The following is a 24435-nucleotide window of genomic DNA, read 5'->3' as shown; positions in this document are numbered from 1 at the left end:
TTTATAGGTTGAAAAATGGTAATTATAAATTCTGAATAGATTACCGTGGGAGGTAATAATTAAAAGGAGCGTTACCAATTATAATTAAAGATTAATTATTGGCAATAATTGTCGTGAATATTCTGCGCAATTCGCCTCAATACGGACGACTCGAAATATGTTTATTGCAAGAACTAGTTCCGCTCTCCCCGTGATTAATATCCCATTTTTGGGAAGCAACCCGGCATACGTCATAAATTCGCTACAAATTGGCAAATATTATAATATCTTCGATGGCAAGTCCCTGGAATCCTATGAAATTCTTCAAATATTAATCGTTTATCGTGGCACGCAATGGCCCCCGTGATTAAAGCTTCCATAATATCGACGCGCTGAATTCATAATTTTACTTTGGAGCTGCAACGTGCACGCCGTTAAAGTTGGGTTAATTAATACGTTTGTTTCCAGTCATTCTGAATCGTATTATTTTCACAAAGATGAATTATTCACGCGCAACATATTGGTTCGCTAATACATTTACATTCGAATGAAGGGATATATAAATCGCCTCGGATGCACGCCACAAACGTAATTATTGAAACGAATTAAAGGACTACATAATTCTAGCTCGCATTCCTAGTTTTTTGCCAATCACGATCACGAGTTATTACTGCACAAAACGATACATTTATATTGGCTTGAAAGGGCAAAAAGTATTTCAAATATAATATATTGGGCTGTCTGGAAAGTCCATGCCAATTTTTAGTAGGCGGTAAAAGTCTGAATATATCGGAATGACTAAAAACAAATAACATGTATGTATACATTCCTTAAAAGGTGGAAAGGTTGTGGAACAAAATGGTACGTATATAATTCAATAAATACATGTATATATATTATATGCCTTTGAATTTTTCTTAAAAATAGACATGAAGTTTCCGGACAACCCAATAGCAATTCGATAGAAAAGTAATACAAAAATTTACGAAAATCTTTTAAATTCATTTTAAAGCTCAAGGAGGAACGAGGAACTTAAATTCCACGGGTAAAAAGTTAACCCTTTGCACTCGAGAGGTAACTCTCAGTCACCATAGGTTTCACACAGCAAATCTGCAATACCTAATGTTTCTTTAGGTTTAATTTCTTTGAAGCTCGAAGTGTCAATAAAATGAATGTCAGCGAGGTAAAGGTGACTTTATTCTCAAATCTAGATAGCTTAGAATTCATGGCAATAGAATTCTAAGAAACATCTCGAGTTGCTGGTAAATACCAGAAAAAAAGGTTTCGAGTGCAAAGGGTTAAGCCCCTTCTCTACCTTACAAAGTGAAATCTTGTCTCGTTCCTCAACTGCAAGAAGATGGCCTCTAGCGACCCTCGAGTCGCCTGATTAATCGTTCTCTAATTCTCGAATGTCCCCAGGAGCCATCTCTCTTCCACGACACACATTTTAATTAATATATTTACAAAGACATCGTCTCGTTCCAGCAATTACTTCCCGAACAAAATCCTTGTAAACGTACCTACAACAGTCAAACCTAAATGAGAATTCGCTTTACTCTGCAAGTAATGTATAACGCACGCTTCACTTTCAATATTTTTTTATATCACTCCATACTGGGTGCACGTATTTCTCGCATCTTAAAATTTCCTGTAAATGCATAAAAATTTCGCGGTCTATTTATTTTCCTTGATTTTCCTAGATTAATTTTCCCCAGGCCACTGCAGCAACGCGCGTGCAACGAGGACGCAACCCTGTTGCGTGGCCGTCCACGTAGCGTCGGTTCGTTCGCACGTGTATGTATTATACAAAAGTATCGGCGGGATCGGTGCATTCACGCGGCGCGTAGGAGTCGCGGATTATGCACCTATGCATTATTGTCACCGTTGGTTTGCCCGCGTGACGTCGAAATGGAATTTATCGTGGCAGGCTTCGAACGACGACGAGTCACGCGTCGCTCTCTCGAACAGATTTATTTGCGCGGACTGGACAACGGGCAACATCGAAAATAAATTCCACGATATAAAAAAATAAAACCGACGGTACGCGCGATCGCCCCGCGGTCCCATTCGTTGTTTCGTTTCGTTCCACGGACCCTGAGAAGTGTGTATCTATCGCGACTATTGCGGTGCGTTATTGGCATGGATCGACATGCAACTTGACGGTCGCGGTGTGGAAATTAATATGCTGGAGGTGGGTTTTATTAGGGGTTACATGGTCTTTGAGGGCCAAAACAGAAACCACATTTTCTATTAGGGGGACCAGAAAGTAATGTCGTTTCTGTGAATGTCAATACTTGTTTATCATATATCAGCTCATTGTATACCAGTTGATTGTTATCGTTCAGATATTGAAAATTTGCACACTAGATAACAAAAGGTTGTTGATAACGAGGGCGATTACATAATTGATTAAAAATAAAAACTTGTTATAAATTTATTTGTTTGAATTTAATGTAAAAGGTACGACATTACTTTCTGGTCCCCCTAATATAAATATTTCGAACAAACTTGCCCTCACTGCCAAAAATAATCCTCTACCTCGCTAATACTGCCTCTACCCTAAGGGGTTACATGGTTTTTGAAGACCAAAAAGAAAGCACATTTTCTATAAATATTTCGAACAAACTGCCAAAAATAATTCTCTACCTCGCTAATACTGCCTTTTGAGAGCCAAAAAGAAAGCAAATTTTCTACAAATTTTGTCGAAGAAACTAAATGAATTATATTATTTTAACTTATGTTGTTCGAAAGAGTAACATTTGAACAATATTTCATAAATTTTTCATTAAAAAATATTCGGAAATGTAAGCTGGTTTCCGAAGATCCTTTTGAAAAAGCTACCGTCTGGTCAGGATAGCTCGCGATAGCTTTGAAATAAAATAAAAACAGATATTTTTTATTAGTACGCGAGTATAGCTCGTGATTGAACGAAGAATTTTTCTGAAGATACATGGACTAGATTTGACAGAAAATCGGACATTTTTGCATAAAACTTTGCTAAAAATTAAAATTTCAATTTTTTTCTTTAATTCTCCCTTCAATCACGAGTTATATTCGCGTACTAATTAAAAATATTTGTTTTTTTTTACTCTCTCAGTACCTACAGCAAATTTCTTTGAAATCTCACGTGTCCTTGCTCTCGATTGCAGAGGACAAGGGATTAAAACGTTAAAACGGCCATCCACGCGAAATACACGTCGCGGTAAGCCTGTTTCCAGTCCGCCAGATTTTCCGTTTCGCGGTCACCCATTTGATCCCGCGAGCGTATAATGGCCGATTCCAATAAAAAGTGGAAACCCCGTCGATTTCTCTCAGAAGGAATTGTGCGGTTCACGCATGACAAAAATATTACACTCGCGGGTGCGCTGTCGTTCGGTGTTTCGCGCAAAAGAAACCCCGACGATCTTCGTTTTTGCTTTCGTTGCTCGCGGACGCGGTCTTCTCTATTTTTCCTTCCTTTGGTTGCTTCTTCCCATCGACGACGCATCGCGACGAAACAATAACTAAACAGAGAACGGAAAGGTGGAAAGCTGTTCTCTGCTATAAGAAAGAACTAGTTAAAGTTTCGAGGAAAATGTCTAAAGGATTTTCTATCGTTTTATGTTTGATCAATTCAATGTGAATTAATACTAGATTTACGGGAGATTTCTTATCGGTAAACTGCAGATATTTATGCGAATCAATGGAGTTCCTCGATAAATAAATTAGAATTAACCTAAATAAAGACATACCCATTAGAACTGAATCAGGCAAGTAGTATTATCGTTCTGGTAATTGGCAGTGTCGGTTGTTATCGCGGTTATTTGGGAAAATCGATGAAATCGTGCTTGGGGTGTAGCGTGCTGATAATGCGCCTTATCGAATTCTCTCTAACAATAAGTAATACAGGTTGGCTGGCTAACAGTTGCCAACCGAATGCCTCCGACACTGTGTCAATGAAAATTGTGGAATGAAAATTTCGTACAAATTTGGAATAACAAATATAAAAGTAACAATTTACAAGCTCTTTCTTCGCGACGTCACCAAGAAGACTTCGCTCGTTTACATAAATTTGACGTGCCACGTTAATTGCGCGCTAGGCATTAGTCGCGAATGTTTTAACTTTCCAATCCGGGCTCCTAAAAATGGAACACGATGGTCTGCATCCCCTAATTAACTCGCTCCGGTGCGAGCATACATGAATTTCAGAAAACAAGAAATCTTCTTAACCGTGGTTCCGTCGAAAAGTGAAAAAAAAAAGCCTCGCGAAAAGTCGTGTCGGTAGAAAATAACGACCATTTTTCACGATTCAAAATAGAGTTCCCTTAATTTCCCAGGGACGTCATTAGCAAGTAGACTTGTCTTCCAGTATTACATATCCACTGCTTTGCACGCGCGCATAATAACGTCTAATTATACCCCGAACCTCGCATGCGCGTCACTCGACGACATTTATATAATTTATAATGAGGCGTATTAAATGAGCATGATTTTACCGCGAGCTGAATTTATTCCTGGCGCGTCTCGATTTTGCGACATCAATAAATTTAATGAAGAAATCGTTACACGCGGCGCGCTTCGACGATTTGTAAACGATTGATCGCCCAGATGCGACTCGAAGGAAACGCGCGCGCTTCTCAGCGACGAGATAAAAGTATCAACGTTGCTAGAGATTATTATTCACTGGAGATTGTCTATTCCGTGGTATTGGCAATGAAAAACTGAGGCGGATCGTTATTCGCGTAATTCGTGCTCGTCGTTTTCTAGTTCAAGAGTGAAACTATTTTATGAAAGTGTAAAACTGCACGATGGATTAACGAAAGAGTTGAAACACAACGTGGCACGAAACTGATAAGCATCGCAAAGTTAACCACTTTTAATTATGGGGCGTAGCGATTCTTAAGCGTATTGTTGAAGTTTTGACCTACTATCGAAACATGCTATTATCATTGATTAATTATACTCTTGTACTGACAATATATGACCCGTTCACTGCACAAATCGTTTAACACTTTCGCTGCGGATGACACACATGTGCGTCCAACTGAAAATATATGGTTGTTTTTATTAATTTTCAGTTTTCATTTTTTTTGTTCGGCAATCATATTATATATGAAATAAGTTAACACAAATATATGTTTTTCAAAATAATCATATTAGATCATTTGTAAGAAATTTTTCATTAAAAAAAATATCATAATTGTAGCTCCCAGCGAACGGCTACTTATTTTCATCCGCAGCGAAAGTGTTAACTCCACCAGTCATGTAAAAATTGTAACATTACTGTAAGAGCGAACGACAGTGAGGCGACATGGCAATAGGCTGGCGATGGCCAGAGCTGTTCAAGTGCCGCCATAAATTAGCGGGGTGTTTAGACTCCGGAGAACGTGGCGAGGGTCGAAGTCGAATTTCGGCGGGACCCTTCCATATTTCGTCGGTGTGACATGAGTTTGACCAGGCCCCGTAGAGCCGGCTATATCGGGGTCTTCCCCAAGAAAGAGTGGGGCGCGTGCTGGCGATTTAAGGGCGGAAAATGCCACGCCACGGGCAGAACGAAAAAGGCGACCAATGAAGAGACCGCGGGTAAACGTCGCGAGATTGGAAAAAACGTACAATTAATAAAAAACTATTCAACAGCATTTATGTGTCTTACATTGACGAATATGAGACTTATATTTAATTTATAAATAAAATTGACCAATCTCCAAGTATAGTTGAACGCCAAATGGTCGTTCACGCTCTAGGTAATCTCGATGAACGCGGAGCACGTTTCAACAGGGTCTGGAAGAAAAGGCGCGCACGCCATGGAAATCGCGGACGGGCAAGTAACCAGGCATAAAACGATATCAGGGAAACGGTTCTCGGACGAGCAAACAGTGGATACTACTAAGTATTTATCTACCGCATTCGAAATGCAAATTGAACAAGCGTTGCTTGAGCGATAGCTCTGCGAAAGTGGCGCATCTTAGGCTTTATCGGGTTTTCAGAGTCACGCTTTGCCCCCCTCTTTCACGAACAGAAGCCAAGAACAAACGAGATAGTTTCTGTCCCCCTCTTTCTCTAACCCTCTGTCGATCGACGATTCGAAAGGCGTTCCACTTCGAGCCATTTGCTCGGTCTAGATAGAGAAATAATTTTCATTCAAGGATCGCTCTCTCAGCCTCGCTCTCTTTACGCTGAACGACCGTTTGAATCTCCGCAAAACCATCCGCAGGACCATCAATCGACTTATTCGTGGCGCGAATTACGTTAAGGGGGCGCGAATTAATTCGTTACGGTAAAGTTATTCTCGGGAATATCGCGCGTATCGTAGCTCTGAACTATGAAATCATTCTGGGACTCCGAAACGAGGACTGAATTTTTACGATTGCTCACGATTAAACCGTGGATGTTTATGCGAATTCATATTGCCGTAGATACAGTAAAAGAATTGAGACTTTCCACTTAGGGGGATATCCTGAATTAGAAAGTCTAAAAAAAAGCGGTTTTTCGTGAATATTTTTAGGATGGAAAAAAAATATTAATTCTATCGAACTTTTTATCCTATTTTCATACATATTTGAGTAGTCCGTACAAATCTTTTCAACAAGAAATATTCGAATTGAGTCGACTGTGACGCACATTTGTAGAGCACCTCACAATTAAAACCTCCTATCGGCGGGAAAGATGCAGGTCGTAATTTTGGTTTGCCATAAAAAAAAACAAAAGATATTTTCATTTTCATACATTTTTCTTCTATGTGAACTAAGAAACCCCCGCAAAAATGGTGAAATGTGAAATTACTGCAAGTTTGAAAAAAAGAACGAGTTCTTTGGGTGAAAAAAATCACTTTAACTTGATAAAAAAGTTGTCTAAAATTTTTTTTGTATGAATTTTCTTAGTTCATATAGAAGAAAAATGTATGAAAATGAAAATATCTTGGTTTTTTTTTGTCAAACCAAAATTACGACTTGCATCTTTCCTGCCGATAGGAGGTTTTAATTGTGAGGTGCTCTACAAATGTGCGTCACAGTCGACTCAATTCGAATATTTCTTGTTGAAAAGATTAGTACGGACTACTCAAATATGTATGAAAATAGGATAAAAAGTTCGATAGAATTAATAATTTTTTTCCATCCTAAAAATATTCACGAAAAACCGCTTTTTCTGGACCTCCTAATTCAGGATGCCCCCTTAATCTTGCACTGTCCAAAATACGGCATACAAAGACAGAAATATATACTGGAACCTCTCGTCGAGGACAGCTTAGATGACGAGAAAGCCACGATTACGTGAAGTTTATAAAAAAAGCTAAATTAATTAACAAGATACTGTAAAGTACCGCACTTCAAGGCGTTGCTAATAACAAGAATATAAAAAAGATTGAAAGTAAAGTTCATGTTATAATATTTGCAGAATAAAATAAATTCCCATTTAGGTTCAATTTTTGTAGGCACATTTGCGAAGATTTTATTTTGCATAAAGATCCGCAGTCTAATAATAAGTATTCGTACAGGAACCATTTATTTTAAATTGGTTGCTGTACGAATACTTCTTACACTGACGATATATATACGTATATTTTGTTCATTTAAAAATGTATTAAACGGAAGTATGTCTTATATACCAAACGATCTAACATGCGTATTAATTTGTATATTTTATATATCATTGCATTTGCATACATTCTCATAGATTTCCCTATATTTTCACCACAAATGCATAAACATCCACAGTCTACTCACGATTTTTCCCAATATTTTACCCCCTACCGAAACCTAGCCTTCTTCTGTTCAATCTTTACCATTACGAGCCACTTATTCTCACGTATCTTCTAAAAATCCTATCTTTGATAAAGCCACGATGCTGCACCCTCAACGACAAACCAAAAAAATCATGAAAAAAGCTTCGTTCGCGTAATCATAACCGCGGCGCCAGAACAGCAGCAACGCCAGCGCGATTTCATGAGGCAGACGGATACGTTTCCACGATCGAGTACCGCGTTTACACAAGCGGAATTAATGAGACAGGAATCGCGCGTTGGCCAGGCGAATCAGTGTAAACGGAACAAACCGTTCAGGGGCGTCGATTACCGATCGCCTCTCCGATTGAGGCGCATCGATAAGCGCGAAGAATAAATTCAGAATTCGCAGTTAATCCGAGCTGGTCCGCGAATTCTCGATCGATCTCACTAATTAAATCCCGGACGGAACACTCACCGGGTGTCCCGTGATCGGCATGGAAAGGTAATCCGCGATATCGATCCCTGATCACCGCGATAAGACCTGCACCAACGACTCCCCGTCGCGCTCCGACTCCCCATTTGCGGATGAACTTAATTTCGCGACTGGGGCGAGGTCTTTAGACGACTTCCGCTCGTTTTCTTCGGGGAAGGAAGGTTCCCTTTGACTGTTTACGCAGTATAATTAACGCTGTGCGCTGCGAAGACGGAGTGGATTCTACGCGGATGATTTAACAAGGTAAACGAGATTGCACCAGGGAGACCCTTCGTTTTGGAGAAAGACGCATTTTTGGGTGAGGACGTCGATGGTTACGCGTTCTCAAGCACGAAATTTCGCTGGTAACCCGAAGAATGTTACGAAGAAGAAGTAGATATCTTGGTGGTGTTACGTTAACTTTCATCGGTAAGAAAAACTGTAGATGAAAGATCCATGGCAACGCTGGAAAGATGGGAGATTAGAATATTAACGCTTTGCACTGGGAAGACTCTTCGTTTTAGAGGAAAACGAATTTTTTGGGGGGAAGACGTCAATGGTAACGCTTTCTCGAGCACCAGATTTCGCTGGTAGCCCGAAGTATATTATAAAGAAGAAGTAGATATCTATGTGGTGTTACGTTAAGCTTCATTGGTAAGAAAAACTGTAGAAGAAAGATCCTTGGCAACGCTCGAAAGATGGGAGATTAGAATATCAACGCTTTGCAGTAAGAGATGACTACTCCCACTCACATCTTAACAATTTATCTATCGGCCTATTTAGAGACAGTGTTTAATTCAAAAAAGAATTTTCTAAAACACCATATGCCTATCTAGGCTGACAATAATTCCTCCAATTAACACTTGTACGAATACTTATTGCTTCTGTATTTCTATCGATTTATTGTTTTTTCTTGTTGATTTCTCACGTATACAAAATATCTAATCTTTTCGTACTGTATCTATTTTAGAGATTTCCAAGAATATGTAGAATATCATTGTTTGTAAAATAAAAAGTTAATAAATTACAAATTTCACATAGTTTTTTTGGAAATTGATCGGTGTACGAATACTTTCTACACCCACTGTATCTTGGTGGTGTTACAAGAAGCTTCATTGGTAAGAAAAACTACAGTGGAAAGATTGTTGGCAAGGCTCAAAAGTTGGGGAATTAGAATACCAACCCCTTAATGCTGGTAGTTCAAAGTACTATTCGAGGATATTCAAAGAATAATACTGGCATGTCTTAACACTTTATCTACCGGGCTCTTTAGGAGCAGTCTTTAATTAAAAAAAGAATTTTCTACGGAAGCATATGCCAATCTAGGCTGACAATAATTCCTCCATACTGTTACTGGGTACATTGAAAGCAAAGTCTGTTTCCAAACACTGAACATTGTAAATAGACAACCATCGACACAGTAAATAAATTCGAAAAGCTAAATACTGCAATTAAAAAGCCTATAAATAGTAGTAAGTAGTAGTAAGTAGTAAGTAGTAAGTAGTAAGTAGTAACTCGAGAGGTTACTCTCTGTCACCATCAAGTTTCACGGAATAGATTAAAAAGCAGTAATATTTGTTTCAGTTTCATTTCTTCAGAACTCGAAGTTTCGCAAATAAAATGATTGTCGGTGATGTAAAGGTTCACCTGATTCTCAAATCTCAAATTAGTTTGCGTTCACAAATCGGGCTACATTTTTAAAGTCAATCTAAGCTTAGCATCCGTGGCAATAAAATGCTAAAAAAACATCTCGAGTTGCTGGTAGACACCAAAGAAAAAGACTTTGAGTTCTATGGGCGCATGTAGGTTGATCTCTTCGATTCCCTATGAGTGAATCTTCAAGTATGAATGTTCATGCCTTGTTCGCGCGAAAAATGTTTCCAATAAAACAGTTAATGTTCCCCGTCCACGCGAGTAGCTTCAACCAGGAATATTCAGCGCTCAAAGGGTTAATTTCACGGTAGGGTAAACATTTTTCGTCAAAAGTATGCAGATTCACCTTGGTCCAACGTCTGGCCAGCCGTTTTGGGAACGTTACTAGCGCATCAACGCCTCCGACCCTCGTTAAGGGGAGAGATGTCGAGCTGTAATTGATTCCTCCTGGTTTACGTGTCTGGGAAACGGTAACGCGATCGTAATAATTGTTATCGTGGAATTAATTGAGGTCTCGCCTCGCGAGTACCGGGACTTTGACGGAGAAAGTGGTGTTATTAGATGTCCGTATTAGGTCCTCGTGGCGTTCGTGAGAATTTGTTATATATCGTTCGTTCTGAAAATAGGTCTACGTACTCTTGACTCGCGGAGGAAAAGGTAATCAGAATGCCGGGCCGAGAGACAATGGCTTGCATCACTAATATTTCGCGGTACTTTCCTTTCTCGAAGCGCAACTCCGCGCAATTTCAGCCCATCCAGCGTTGGAGGGAATAAAACTTATCCGAAAAACCCAACGCGACGATCCGTGGTCATTTTGTTTAGTTTGGAATTGATTACGCGATCCCCTCTGGGTTAAATTTGCGATAATACGTGGGGTTGCAAAGAATTTTAACGCTCCCATTACTACATGAATATTAATCGATATTAATCAGAACGATTCTGATACATACAATAAAGATTGAATAAAACTAATGTTTTAGAAATAAAAAATATTGAATTGAATTAAATCGCTCTGTTCTAGAACGTTGTTGACAATTTGTTTATATTATATCATTATTACAAAAAAAATCCAATCTTGTTCAATCAGAACAAAGGTGTAAATTTAGCAGTGCTCTAATATCATTATCACATTGGAGAACGTTTCGAACAGAGCACGTGTTCTCCACTAATGCATATTCAAACTTCAAGTTCACCAGGGACATACTACTATACTTACTCCATATTACTGTCATTGCGAAATGAAAAATACCACAGAATTCAGGGCGTGGAGTAGTAGTCACAAATGAAAACTGTCTTCGTTAAAGTCCTCCACAGTACTGGTACTTCTACCTCTCATCTCAACACCTTAAATACTACTTAGAAAGTCTACTTAGATTGAGCACCAACTCAGGAGATTTTCATTATTAGTACACTTTGACATTAACTTTTGCATACCCATTATGTGTACCAAAACTCGCATCTGTTTCCTTAGATCGAAGTAATTAGACTACCTCAGTCAACAACACGATCGATAGATCTCAACCAGAGAACGGCAAAACCGTAGGTTTCGAATAAATCTAAAGTTTGCCGATGTGTTTGTCTTGTTTTTTTCTCTGGAAAATGTTGAAAAGAGGAAATGATACAAACATATCGACAAACTTCAGATGTATCACTGATCTCAACAAGCAGACGACTCCGAAGTATCCTGCGAGTAGGTCCCAGTAGATAAAACATTGTAAACTGCGTAAATGTTTAAAGTGCGTGTAAGACTGAAAACGACCCGGCTGTAGATGGCACATGTGACACTGACACCGAGTACCTCGAAGAAACAGTTCTCGTAAAGGTTACCTACTCACCAACGAGCGACAAAAGGAAGGCGACGCAGCCCAGGACGCAGTAGCTGTCGAGCCAGCGCATGGTCCTCCTCTTCCTGTCCCTTTATCCGTTCCTTCCTGCCAAAGTTGGCTGAACCTAAATGCAGCTGAGGCTAGGTACTCCCTATACGTCGCGCCAGCCTCATCCTCGACGCCAGGACGTCGTTGGAGAACGGTGACGAACCGAGTAGACGCGGAACACACAAGCTGCGACAGACAGCGGCGATGGTAACCGGTCCTCGGATCGTGAAAGACTGAGGAAAGGCGCGTTTGTTCGGTCGTTGGTCCGCTCGCCGATGTTGAGCATCGGCTTATGCCCACCTCTTGTTCACTTGCTCCCTGCCATTCCAATCATTGCCGCTCTCCCTTCGCGAGTATGGTTTTTTTTCCCTTCGCGGAGAATCCTCTTTCCAATGGAAAACTGCCCGGGACAGATCGACCTTCTAGTTCACGGTAACGATCGTATCGCCGAGGCGTTGTTGATACTCTCAACTCGCGATCCAAGGTGTTTCGACTTGGACGTTTGAAGGATAACGCTGGGGTTCGATATATTAGCTCATCGCGTCAGCGATATTGTTTTCTGACGCTGACTTTCTGATGCGGGAAAATATTATTTCCGTTCTTAGATTTAACCCTTTCGGTTCCTCGAGCGAGACTCGACGGAAATGTACTGACATCAGAGAATTCGGTCTGTAGAGGGTTAAGAGGAGGGTCATCCCGTGTGACGACCTGACGACCGTTCTTTTTAAGGTTTTATCGGAATTTTTTATAGCGAAATGAAAAAAGACAGAACTTCGAAATTTTTACTATATATTTATTCAGCCTTTAACTGTAACATTGGATTTTTTTAAGCAAATATATAATGTGGATCACGAGATTTATCGCTCGTATGGCACCCATGTAAAAAAAAAGGTAGGTGAACGGCGTCCATAATTCTGGCAAACTGGCTAATCTGAAATAAAAAATACAAATTGCATGTTAATCTGTAGGTGGATGGCTATCGTTCGAACTAGGGTTTTTGAAAAATATTGAACCGTTTTTTTTTTTTCCTAAAAAGTAGTCGCATACCGCCGAAAAATCTCGTGATCCACATTATATTAGGTAGACGGGAAAGTAATTTCGTTTCTTTTACGTTAAATTCAAACAAATTTTTAATAAATTTCTATTTTTAATCAATTATGTATTCGGCTTCGTTATCAACAACCTTTTACCATTTAGTGTGCAAATTTGCAACACCATATCGATAAAAATCAACGAGCTGATGTGTGATAAACAAGTATTTAAAATTGTAAAAACGACATTACTTTCCAGTACACCTAATATTTGTGCTTAAAAAAATTGAAAGTTACAGTTAAAGGCTGAATAAATATATAGTAAAATTTTAAAAACTCATTTCGCTATAAAAAATTCCAAAAAGACCTTAAAAAAACGGCCGTCACACGGGATGACCCTCTCAAGGCTTTCGCGATTATATTATTATTCCTTGTAGTGGTTTCCAGAAGACTGTCGCGTATGATTTTAGTTTGTTGTCGAGTGTTTACATTTGTTTTTAATCTTGAACATATGGATCATCGTTTTCCATGAGCTTTTCTCATCTTTTAGTTGGATTTTTGATACGATTTTCGTGAAATCTTTAAGGTTTCGAATTAAAAAATAGCGCTAATTCGATGCGTTCGTTGTTTCTACTGTACAACTGTTCTCCAATTGAAAAATATTGCAATCTAAATAGGTGATCTTGGTGCAAGGTCTATAGAGTAAAAGTTCCAATTACGCTTTCTCAAATTTAAAACTTGTGACGTTAATTATGGTCGCAATTCGCCACGACTTTCTTATTTAGCATTCTCTGCTGTAGCCACGCGGTCTGGTCGACCATGTACACGAAATCTCTGTGAGAAACTGTTGGGGCTTTTTGTGTGCTGTTTCTTGATTAATGAAGATAGTCGATACACTTTCTAGCATTTCAGACACTGATTTGCTACTTATTCCATAACGGATGACCCAGACCTTTGCACTCTACTGTCAAATAGAAAACGACATTTTTTATGTTAGACTTTGTTAGACCTCGTTGTTGACACAAATTACATTATATATTAACCCTTTGTCCTACGACTTACTGCAGGATTGTGCGTGCCATAATCAAGTATAAAATTCCTTGCGCCCTTTCATACAACGTGCCTGGCTCGTGTTTTTCATCATCGACTCATATTCTGTACCACGAGTCTCACACGTTGTTATATTGGGTTGTCCTAAAAGTTTCTTTCGTTTTATTAGTAAGTAATACATGCACAACATTTTATATTTTATATTACGTTACTGATTGTGAGTTGTATACCATCTATTTTGCTCGATTACTCTTGTAACGTCAACTTCTAAGAGATAAGGTTGTCTATTTAAACAAACACTACCACGCAAGACAGCAAGTCTCGAAAGAAATTTTTGAGGCAATCCAATAGATTAAAGGGTTAATTATAATATCCTCGAGTTCTCATATACTTTATCGCCATCAAAAACAGTGACAAAACAGTATGATTTACAAGAAAAAGAAAACGCTACTGCAATTTCAATACCAGAATTGAAATCAATACGATTGTTTACTTCGAATTAAATGTTTCATACGGTCCATCATACTGCTATAACTAGACTGCGGATTTTTATTTATTTATAGGAAATTTGAATCCGGAAGAAGCTACAAATAAAAAGATATTAAAAGTAAAATTCATATTATAATATTTTCAGTGCAAAATAAATTCCTACTTAGGTTAAATTTGTCTAGGTACGTTTACAAAGATTTCAACTATAACATAGTATTTTCAATGCGCCACAGAAACATTCGTAGACAATTGATCGTGTCTGCAGCTGACTGTCGATCCCCCAAGCGTATTTAAAGTCTTTACATCGCGGTGGTCGGTACGTTGACAAGTTCCAGCAGGCATCTCAGATATGTCGATACATGAAATTCGGCGAACCCTCGATTCAACTAGACCACTGTCACTGGACCGTGAACGAGGCAAAGAATTCAATAAAACGTCATGTTCGCAGAGTCCATCGCGGCGTCAGAGACGATCGGATAGGCGCGCTGAAAACCTGCTGGCAGTTCAAATGAAAATAAACGAATCACCGTATAACCCTGCCCCTCAGTAATTTACACACACCGTTAACTAGACGAATGATCTAACACTTGCGTCACAGAATATCCTGATTGATATTCGAGGCACTCGAGGCGAACGTTGGGAAACCTAAATATCTTTAATCGTGTCATGCGGTGAACTGACTTTTAAAAAGTATGAATGACAACATGCAATATCTTTGTAACTTAATCGGGATTGCTTGGCTTTCGGAGATTTTACTTTACAAATGGGATTGTTTAATTTGTCGATGCTTTAGGTCAAATTACTTTGCGGTTAATCTGAGTTTGGTATTGCCTTGACATTCATAAGATAAAGAGTAAAAGTTGCACGATTCGAGGCTTGAATATAACAGAGCTGCTTTAAATCCGTTTCTTGGTTTTTCCTTGGACTTCATGCGCCTGTGTCACTCGTCGACCTTTCCTTGGGTTTTCGACGTTCAAACTCGCGAAGGAATCGAGTTGTTGATTTAATCCCGAATCGAGTGTGCCCGTTTAATAATTTCAGGAATAACTTAACGAACGATAACAAGGAATTCGTGGCTCTGCGCCTTGTCACGTTAGACGTTATGACGATCCAACGTTAATGATACAGTTCTGTTTTCGTTAACTCGTTAATTGACTTTCAAATGTTTGTAATTCGTACATCAACGCTGTTTTCTCCTTTGCAATTTCAGAAATTGAAATCGATCATTCTGCAACCATCTGAAAGACAAAACAACGAGAAGGTGGAGTCAGCCATCACTCAACACTTTGCACATTTACACGGTATTCTTCAAAATGTGGAGAAAAAGATCATCGACTCGTTGCACGAGCAATGCGTATCGAAGGACAACAATATCGACGAGATCGACTCGCAGCTGAAGGATCATGAGGAACGACTACAGTCTGCATACGTTGTAAGAACTATTTGTCAATTTCTTTTTTATTTCGTCTGAAATGATATCTTTTGTACGGTGCGTGTAGAAAGAATTTCCAAAAAACTATGTAAAATTGTAATTTATTAACTTATTTTTTATAAACAATGACATTCTACATATTCTCGGAAATCTCTAGAATAGATAGATTACCAAAAAAAATAGCTATTTATGTAAGTTGCGAAATTAACAAGAAAAAAACAATTAATCGATAGAAATATTGAAGCAATAAGTATTCGCACAACTGTTTAATTTTCAAAACTTCATTAAAAAGAAAAGAAATTTATATTAATTTACAAGTATATAATACTTCCTTCGTGGGATTTCCTTTTGATTTTATAATTATTGTAACTTTTCTAAGCATTAAATTAACTAAATTATTAGTTATTCGAAGTGGGATCTTTTTCCATTACTCTATTAGAACCTTTTTTAAAAGTACTTTACTGGAAATTTCATGTTTTCTAATTCGTACAGAGCAATAAATTAATGTGTTTACGTTACAAACTCTACTGTAAATGGTTCGTCATAAGAATCGTACAAATACACTTATTGCTTCTATATTTGTACCTACTTTTCGCATTTTTTTATTAATTTCACAAATTATAGTAACTAGTAAATGTTGTTTGGACTATATCTATCTTAGAGATTTCCGAGAATATATAAAATATCATTGATTATAAAAAAAGAAGTTAAGAAACTACAATTTCCCCAAAACTTTGGGGGGAAATTGATCGGTGTACGAATACATTCTACACATACTGTAAGTGGAATTTATTCAGTTTAGCACGGTTACTTTAATCCTTAGTATTTCCAGTTAATTTCACATCTAGAAGGACTCGACTAATGAAATGAATTTCCGCGATTTCTCGTCATAGTGCAGGCCATCGCGTTAAACGTACCGCGAACACATGCAAATTTTTCATTAATGTACGAACGTACCACTGCCGAAAGTAATTCAGCTAAAATTAGGTGGCATTGCCAATTTTCCGGTATGTCATAAAACGTTTAAAATTTAAAATCTTCCACTGCGAGGTACAACGTGTGCGCGTGACAGGGGAGATACAAATTTTCATAATGAAATTATTATAAACAGCCAACGGTCATCGAAATGAACTGTCACGGCGAGAAAGTATTGCCGTCTGTTCGCGATTAATTTTAATACGTTCTTTGAGCTCTCGAAAGAAAGTTTATTAAAATGATCTTCTCGTTATATAATAATAATAATAACCGTCGATTGATATATTCTTACTGGTGAAACGTGTATCCTTTAACAGATAAGCAGTACCATTGATGAGATGCTCGGAAAAGTGGATATTCAGCAAGTAATAAAGAAATTAATGAAGTTAATTAATATTCCTAGCCATTTGGTAGTAAACTCTGTGCCAGAAAACCAGGAAGCAAGGTAAGCATTGTTATTACGTACAAATAGAAACGTAGTTATATATTACACGAAAGCATAAATTAAGTTGAGAGGATGCAAAAGAGTAGCGTTATGGATCCTTAACTAAAACCAAAGTGTACCTTACAAAGCTGTTGGTACGGCAAGAAACTGGAAAGTACTTTTATAAGCAGAACTAATGTTATTACTGGAGCAGAGAAATCTAGAGACAGTGTGCTGCAACGTACAAGATGCAGAAAATTAAAATTAATTCCACTCTCTGGTTTTGCTTATTCTTAATTGTACAATTTTAAATATTCTCCCGTGTATAACTTCGAATTTATATGAATTTGCGACACTGAGACCTAGAGCGATATTTAAACACTCTAAAAATTTAAAGGAAGATATCCTTTCAATAAATATTAGAGATCATTTCTTGCGAACAATAAGATTCACTTTTACTTGCTTCGATTTTTTGTACCTGTTAGAATTTTTCAGAAATAAAATTCGTTAATGCGCTCAAGCATCGTTCCCGAATGTTATCAACGTGTTATTTACTTCAGAAGTATGGGAAATCCCTTAACCAGTCTTGAAACATACGGAACATCCCGACGCAGTGAAAAAGACTAAAGCTTTTGATAAATCAAAATCTCCAGTACGTATTGAACAATTTATTTTCCTCGGTACCGACGATGGTGCAGAGTCGGACAAATCCTCTGTCGTTTATATCCGTAAGCAGCTTACAGATGTCCAAACGAAAAGTGAATGAGCGCGAGAGAGAACAGTAGAAGAGTAATTAATTAAAGTGGAATGCGCCTACGGTTGCGTTATAAAGCCGCTTCAACGAAAATTCTTTTTTGCTCAACCGCGAGAACAAGTGTCGCCTGGACAGTATTTCAGTAAACCAGAGCAAATAAAAATCTCCTTGACCAATGAACGGCTTGACAGATACGTATATTAGATTTACAACGTAAACTCCGTCCGCTATTTTTGAGATTTACCATCTTTATGCCGTTTCGTGCAGTGACACTTTCAATTTATGGGGGGAGCTGTGGAAACATTCTTTCGAAAATTCTGATCCCGATGAATTTCTTTTTTTGTTTCACAGGGAACCCAATTATTTCACAGGTTCTTTAACAAACCGTGTTAGTTTTGTTGCACTTCTTCTCTTTATTTTATTTTATTTTTATTTTCTTGTTTGTGTGATACACCTGCAACATGCAACTGCACCTTTTCTTTCTTACTAGGAGGTATGGTTTCTTCAAACTATTTTTGAATGATCAATAATAAATTTCTCTGTATTTTTGAGTTCGCCAATGCCCGTTGTTAGCCTACTTGCTTCATCTCGCTATAGTATCGATGTCCATCGTCCATCGAGAAGGGTGTCCCGAACACATCCGCGTTCCATTTGCGTTTCCATCCCGTTGAATTGCAGTTTCATTTCTGGGAGTTCCACTCAGGTTCAGTTAAAGTTCCATTTACGTTCCATTTACGTTCCGAGTTTGACTTCGAAAGTTCTCCCTTACGACGCGAGTTCGCGTTCGAGTGCGACCCCTGTCGTTCCACCTAAAATTTTATTGTTTAAACGACCATTGTAATATGCAGGGTGCATCCTCGGAGGAGGACACGAGAAGGATCATCCTCTCCCATAAACTAGACGTCCCCAGTCACTCCATAATACCTTTAACTTTATGATTCAGACCACGAGAACTTTCCTTGATTACTTCTATTTCTTTCAGAATTTCCAAACCCTCCACTTCCCTCCTTCCTTTTCCTTGGAAGATAATGGAGGATTGCTGGGAAAACACCGTGGAATTAATATTAATCAGTTTCTCTGCTCTTTTGGACCATCTTGATCGCCTATTTCCAAGTTTCGTTTATTTAATCGTGGAATTAATATTAATCAGTTTCTCTGCTCTTTCGGAACATCTTAATCGTTTATTACCAAGTTTCGTTTATTTAATCGTGGAATTAATATCGATCAGTTTCTCTGCTCTTTTGGATCATCTTGCTCGTTTATTTCCAAGTTTCGTTTATTCTACCCTTATTCTAAATAATAAATAAATAATAGTGTTCGTCCTGCAGATTCCACGTAGACGATAGCATCGTAGATGCCATCAAGAATCACTGCACGATAGACGTGCCCCCCGTGTCCACTTTCAGTTTGCTACGAACGGACTTGTTGCCAGACGATTACGAAATAGAACCACTGCTGAACGAAAGTATTTGTACAAGTAAAAATCATTTTCTTTGTATTAATTACAAGCAAAACGTTCGAGTAGCTACGATTTACAACGATGAAATCCCTAACGTTCAATTGCGTTCACAGATTTCCAACACAAACCCTTTCTGCCACTGCAGCAACCTTCCACGTCGTCAGTAGTCACCCTTCCTCCCAGGAAGACTGATAATCACCTTGTCGTTGGTATGGAACTAAATTATTGGATCAATGTACGTAAGATCATCCGGATAACTAATCGATAATCGTTATTGAAATTTCAGGATTCTCGGAGGCTATTCGCGTTACTCATGTTGTGAACCCGTTCTGCTTCTACGTTCAATTGATAAAGAACCAGAATAAAATTGCAGAACTCAACAAAGGGCTAGCGATGCTGGCTAACACTACTGGAGTAATACCCACGGATGTCACATTAAGTACGTGGTATAATTTTCTATAATTTCCAAAATATCTCGCTTTCGACCACTGATAACTGCTTTTATTATCTACGTATTTCATGTGTATATGACCTTGAAATGACCTTGGATCGAAAAATGAAAAGAAACACATATCTTTCTTTCAAAGTGATTTCTGCAAACGAAATTTACTAATTTCGTTTATTTTATAGACGCACTGTACGTGGTGCAATGTGCCAGAGATAGAGCTTGGTATCGCGGACGCGTCATAGGGAAGGTATTAGATGACGAAGATCAGGAGAGGTACACCGTAATATTTATCGATTACGGAATGAAAGAAGACAACGTGCCACTAAAGAAAATGAGGAACATTATACCGCAGTTCGCTATGCTGCCAGTATTAGCCCTTAGATGCGCTCTTTTCGACATCGTACCAAACAATGGTAAATGGAACGAGGAGGGTACACAGGCCTTCAAGAAATTAGTCTGCACGTACGTATCGTTGTTTTTTCTGCAGCAACTTCATGTATAACATATTCCTATTATTATGAATGATTTCAATTTTTAAAATGAACGTTGTTGTTTCAGAAATACCATGATCTCTATGCGCATCATGATGATAACTGGGGATACCTATTACGTTGATCTCTGCGCCATTTCTTCCAGGGACTCCTGCGTAATATCCATCAAGGATATGTTAACGTACGCGAAACATGCCACGTGTTCTTCGCAAACCAAATTGCTGGTAATTACTTGTCCGTTCATCGTTATCTCGATTTTGATTACGAAACGCATAACTTACCATCGGTTTACTATTCGCAGAGAACCAATCCCGATTCCACGCAAGTGTATTACAAAGAACAATTGGAACTGGAAGTTTACACGGAGGTCCAAGTTAAACATGTTGAATCACCTAATTGCATATACGTTCAAAAAGTAAGATCTTTGTTCATCGCAATGTTATGTTGAGTGCAAGATTATTCCTATCAATTATACCTAATATGTACAGCTACCTATAAGTATAAATATATAAATTTGTGTTACACAGGCACATGGAAACAGGTCGTATTACAATAAATTGATACGCGACATGACCGAATACTACGAGCAGACTAGCACGTTGAATAGTGAATGTATCTCAATACCTTGTAAAGGTAATGTATTTGACATAAATCCATCTTCTGACTTCTGATTAAAATTGAAAATATTAATGTGCGCTAATTTTTGTCCAGATTTACCGTGCGCGGCACAAGCAACTGATGGCTTTTGGCACAGGGGTCAAATACGCGAAGTTACAGAGAATACCGTGAAAGTATTCTACGTCGATTTGGGATATACATCAATCTTAAGTTACGACGCTATAAGAACGTTGCCTAAAAAATTCATGACCTGCAAAACACAGGTGAGTTTTAAAAATGAATAACGAGTTACTCGATTGGAATAACTATACGTCTCACCGTTTTATTCTTATCCATTAGGCGATAAGAGTCTCGTTAACAAACATAAAACCGTTATCTGGAAACACTTGGGCACCAGAAGCGAACAAATACCTCAGGAAACTCCTAATAAACTTCCCTGTATTGAGAACTATTGCTTTCGAGAAAATAGAAGACCGATATAACGTAGCGATGTACACCCCTGACAAAAACAGTATTTGTCATTTGTTAGTAAAAAAACAACTGGCGATAAGTATAAAATCAAAGTAAGTATTCCAAATGCCTGTAGTCGCTTATTCGTTATTGGGATTAGTTTACTAAAACAAATCTCTCCATTTTGTAGTAACTATTTTGTCGCAAGCGCAAATACCAGAGGACATAGGAAGAAATCTAATGCCAAGAAAAAGGTCGCTACAGTAAATAGGAGTAACGAGGAACCAGTAAATAAACCGTGTAATTCGCTAAATTCGAGTGTAATGAACAAAAGTGCATCAGAGAACACTGAAGATCCTTTTAAAATAGGCGTTACAATACATCAAGCCCTATCCCCAGAGTGTATTTACGTATCCGACACGTCATGCGAACAAGATGACGTACAAGAAATGATGAAGGAGATGCAAATATTTTATGGACGCTATCGCTCCGCGAAACCAGAGATTTGGACAAAGGATGCAGCTTGCGCGGTCTATTCTACACAACGCGGGTATTGTCGCGGTCGAATCGTCAATGTAAAGTCTAAGGATAAAATTATCGTGTATTTATGTGACCTTGGAATGGAAGAAACCGTCTCCTATAACGATTTACAAGTACTGCCGCCGGAGTTCTGTAAAATGCCATCCTATGTGTTCAAAATCAAGTTGTCCGGTATACTACCATGCGGAGGGTCAACAACCTGGCCATCGTTGTCATGCGAGGAATTGCGGGAAATCGTAAACTCCAATTATAATTGCAAGTTCTACATTTCAAAACTTGTGAGCATTCTCCTTTGCGTACTTAAAAAAAAAATCTGAATTGATGGTTTCTCCTTCTTTTCTATACATTGTTAATTTCTATAATTCACAGGATGACGAAGACATGGAGGATTCTACAATTCCCGTTGAATTGTGGATAAAGCAAGCAAAATTGGATGGACCGTTAACGCCTACGAGAATCGAGATTAATTCTGTCAATAGAATGCTGGTGGATAAAGGGGTTGCCTTACCTATAAAAGAGTAGGTGAACACTTTGCAAGGTACTTATAATTAATATTTCACTGTTTCATTTTAACGTATCTGAACATTCATAGATATGCAAAGAAACGGGATAAGATTCTAGCAATCGAGTTAAAACGGCATCTAAAGGAAAAAGCTAAAAGATTAGTGATATCTCAATCGGACGTAAAATGGTTTAAGATTGACGACGAACTTGGCGAGACAAGTGTTAATATAGAAACACCGCAAAAAGTATTACGATATTCAGATTCAGATTCTAATTCGGATATTCAAGAGAACAATACAGAGGAAGTGCTTAACAACATTCCATCGTTACCAACGGTATCGGCTTGGTTACCACCTGAACCTATATCGGAGAATACATTCATTGCCGTTCCCACATACTTAGATCACAGTGGTTTCCTATACCTACATTCGATAGAACAAAGTATGTTCCACCATAAGACATTGCCCTTCTCTACATTTTCACAATTACTATTTGTACATAAACGTTAATAATTTATTAACATTATACTCTAATTCACTACCTCTCTATTTTCCAGATAAAAAATCATTAGACAAAATAGAAGCAAAGTTGGAGAAACTATATCGAAATTGTGCACTAGAAGTATGCGATACCGTGTGGATTGCGGGAAACTTGTGCATCGCACAGTACCATGGAAATAAGAAATGGTATAGAGGAGAAGTGGTGGAAGTGTTGGAGAATGACTTAATCAAGGTGAAGATGTTATCATCTATTTAACTATACTTTCTATAACACTTTGTAACTATGCAAAATTTACATGTTATAGGTTAAATTCGTAGACTACGGTAACGTCGAAGAATGTTCGATTGGTACTGTAAAGAAGAAAGTTATTTTAGAACATACGCCTGTGCAATGTACAAAATGCCTAATTCATGGCTTAAAACCGGTAAACATTTTAAATAATTCTAATGTAATAAAAATATAAAATTAAAATAATTTTGTTCCATTAGAAGACGAACAATGGAAAATGGATAACAGCAGATTTGGATAGAGTCCATGCTCTTCTCATCGACCAGGAGTGCGAAGTAACTGTCCTAGAAACAACAGACACACATCTTGTAGTAAGTAATCAGAGTTTCATCACACTGTAAAGCATTTTATAAAATACACTACATCTTTTTACTTTCAGATTACTATAACACTATTACCAAATAAGTTCTGCAAACAAAGAAGCAATTTGATATCATTTCTAATTAATGAATGGGAAATGAATATTGAACCCTTCGATGATGGCGATATATTCGGGAAAGATTTATCCACGACGGATAACTCAGACGTAGTTATAGAAGATGATTTCAATTTGCCTTGTTTAGATGACGAAATAGTGGAAGATGCAGTTATCAGTGGATGTTCTGTATTACTCCCACATACGGATGCAATAAATGAAAATGAAAGCTGCACCACAACTGATATCGAAAATTTTTCTTGGCGCCAAGCAAAGAATGTAATTTCTTCGACACCTCACGTCACATCTACTGAAAACCTTACAGTTAATAATAAGTTGATCGATGTCCTGCAAGAAGTAAAATGCTTTGAAGTTGAACTGTCTTGTAGTGTTAGTGCTATCACATTCTTTGCACAATTAAAGGAAAATGAACATGAACCGGTACGTCAACCTTCGTCTTATTTTGAGATTCATGCTTATCTTTAATGTTTTTTTTTAGATTTTAAATAATTATTATAAACAATATGAGAATCTCATGAGTGATTTACAAGAAAATGCATACAAACAACCGATGATCACAAGCATTGTTCCCAGTGAGTATTACTTGTTAACAAATTCATTAAACTTCTATTCTCCTAAAAATGTACATGCACTGTAAAACTATCTCTATATCTGTAGATACACCATGTTGTGCGGAATTCAATGACGGCATATGGTATAGATGTTTGGTGGTAGAAACTGAACATATTGAAAATACAAAAAATATTGAAATTAAATTGCTATATATCGATTATGGCAACGATGAATACAGAACAATAAATTCTGAAAAGTAAGTATTGCTTTTATATATTTTTCCAAAAGAGTTATTGATACTGGGGATATTACT

At 37.9% G+C, this 24435-nt stretch overlaps 2 protein-coding genes across 4 annotated transcripts in view; one reads left to right on the top strand and one right to left on the bottom strand.

The window, feature by feature from the left end:
* LOC128873512 (uncharacterized) overlaps nt 1-11895 on the bottom strand; it is an 88736-nt gene extending 76841 nt beyond the window's left edge. The window contains exon 1 of the mRNA XM_054117139.1: nt 11642-11895. Coding sequence (XP_053973114.1) covers nt 11642-11702 — 61 coding nt within the window. The 5' untranslated portion in view covers nt 11703-11895. The remainder of the gene's footprint in view (nt 1-11641) is intronic.
* The window catches only part of LOC128873503 (tudor domain-containing protein 15), a 232036-nt gene that overhangs the window by 207057 nt on the left and 544 nt on the right, over nt 1-24435 (top strand). For 2 of the 3 annotated variants that reach the window (XM_054117117.1, XM_054117119.1), the window contains 20 exons: nt 15461-15682; nt 16975-17102; nt 19164-19312; nt 19408-19503; nt 19581-19733; nt 19925-20204; nt 20301-20457; nt 20535-20648; nt 20761-20866; nt 20945-21114; nt 21191-21414; nt 21492-22119; nt 22211-22359; nt 22434-22786; nt 22902-23077; nt 23151-23270; nt 23335-23445; nt 23514-23990; nt 24049-24142; nt 24228-24378. In XM_054117117.1, coding sequence (XP_053973092.1) covers nt 15461-15682; nt 16975-17102; nt 19164-19312; nt 19408-19503; nt 19581-19733; nt 19925-20204; nt 20301-20457; nt 20535-20648; nt 20761-20866; nt 20945-21114; nt 21191-21414; nt 21492-22119; nt 22211-22359; nt 22434-22786; nt 22902-23077; nt 23151-23270; nt 23335-23445; nt 23514-23990; nt 24049-24142; nt 24228-24378 — 4058 coding nt within the window. The remainder of the gene's footprint in view (nt 1-15460; nt 15683-16974; nt 17103-19163; nt 19313-19407; nt 19504-19580; nt 19734-19924; nt 20205-20300; nt 20458-20534; nt 20649-20760; nt 20867-20944; nt 21115-21190; nt 21415-21491; nt 22120-22210; nt 22360-22433; nt 22787-22901; nt 23078-23150; nt 23271-23334; nt 23446-23513; nt 23991-24048; nt 24143-24227; nt 24379-24435) is intronic. The other variant, XM_054117118.1, reaches the window with a different exon arrangement.

This window comes from Hylaeus volcanicus, chromosome 3 (assembly GCF_026283585.1).
Source record: "Hylaeus volcanicus isolate JK05 chromosome 3, UHH_iyHylVolc1.0_haploid, whole genome shotgun sequence".
Classification (NCBI taxonomy): domain Eukaryota; kingdom Metazoa; phylum Arthropoda; class Insecta; order Hymenoptera; family Colletidae; genus Hylaeus; species Hylaeus volcanicus.
This window is presented reverse-complemented; position numbering and strand designations above follow the sequence as displayed.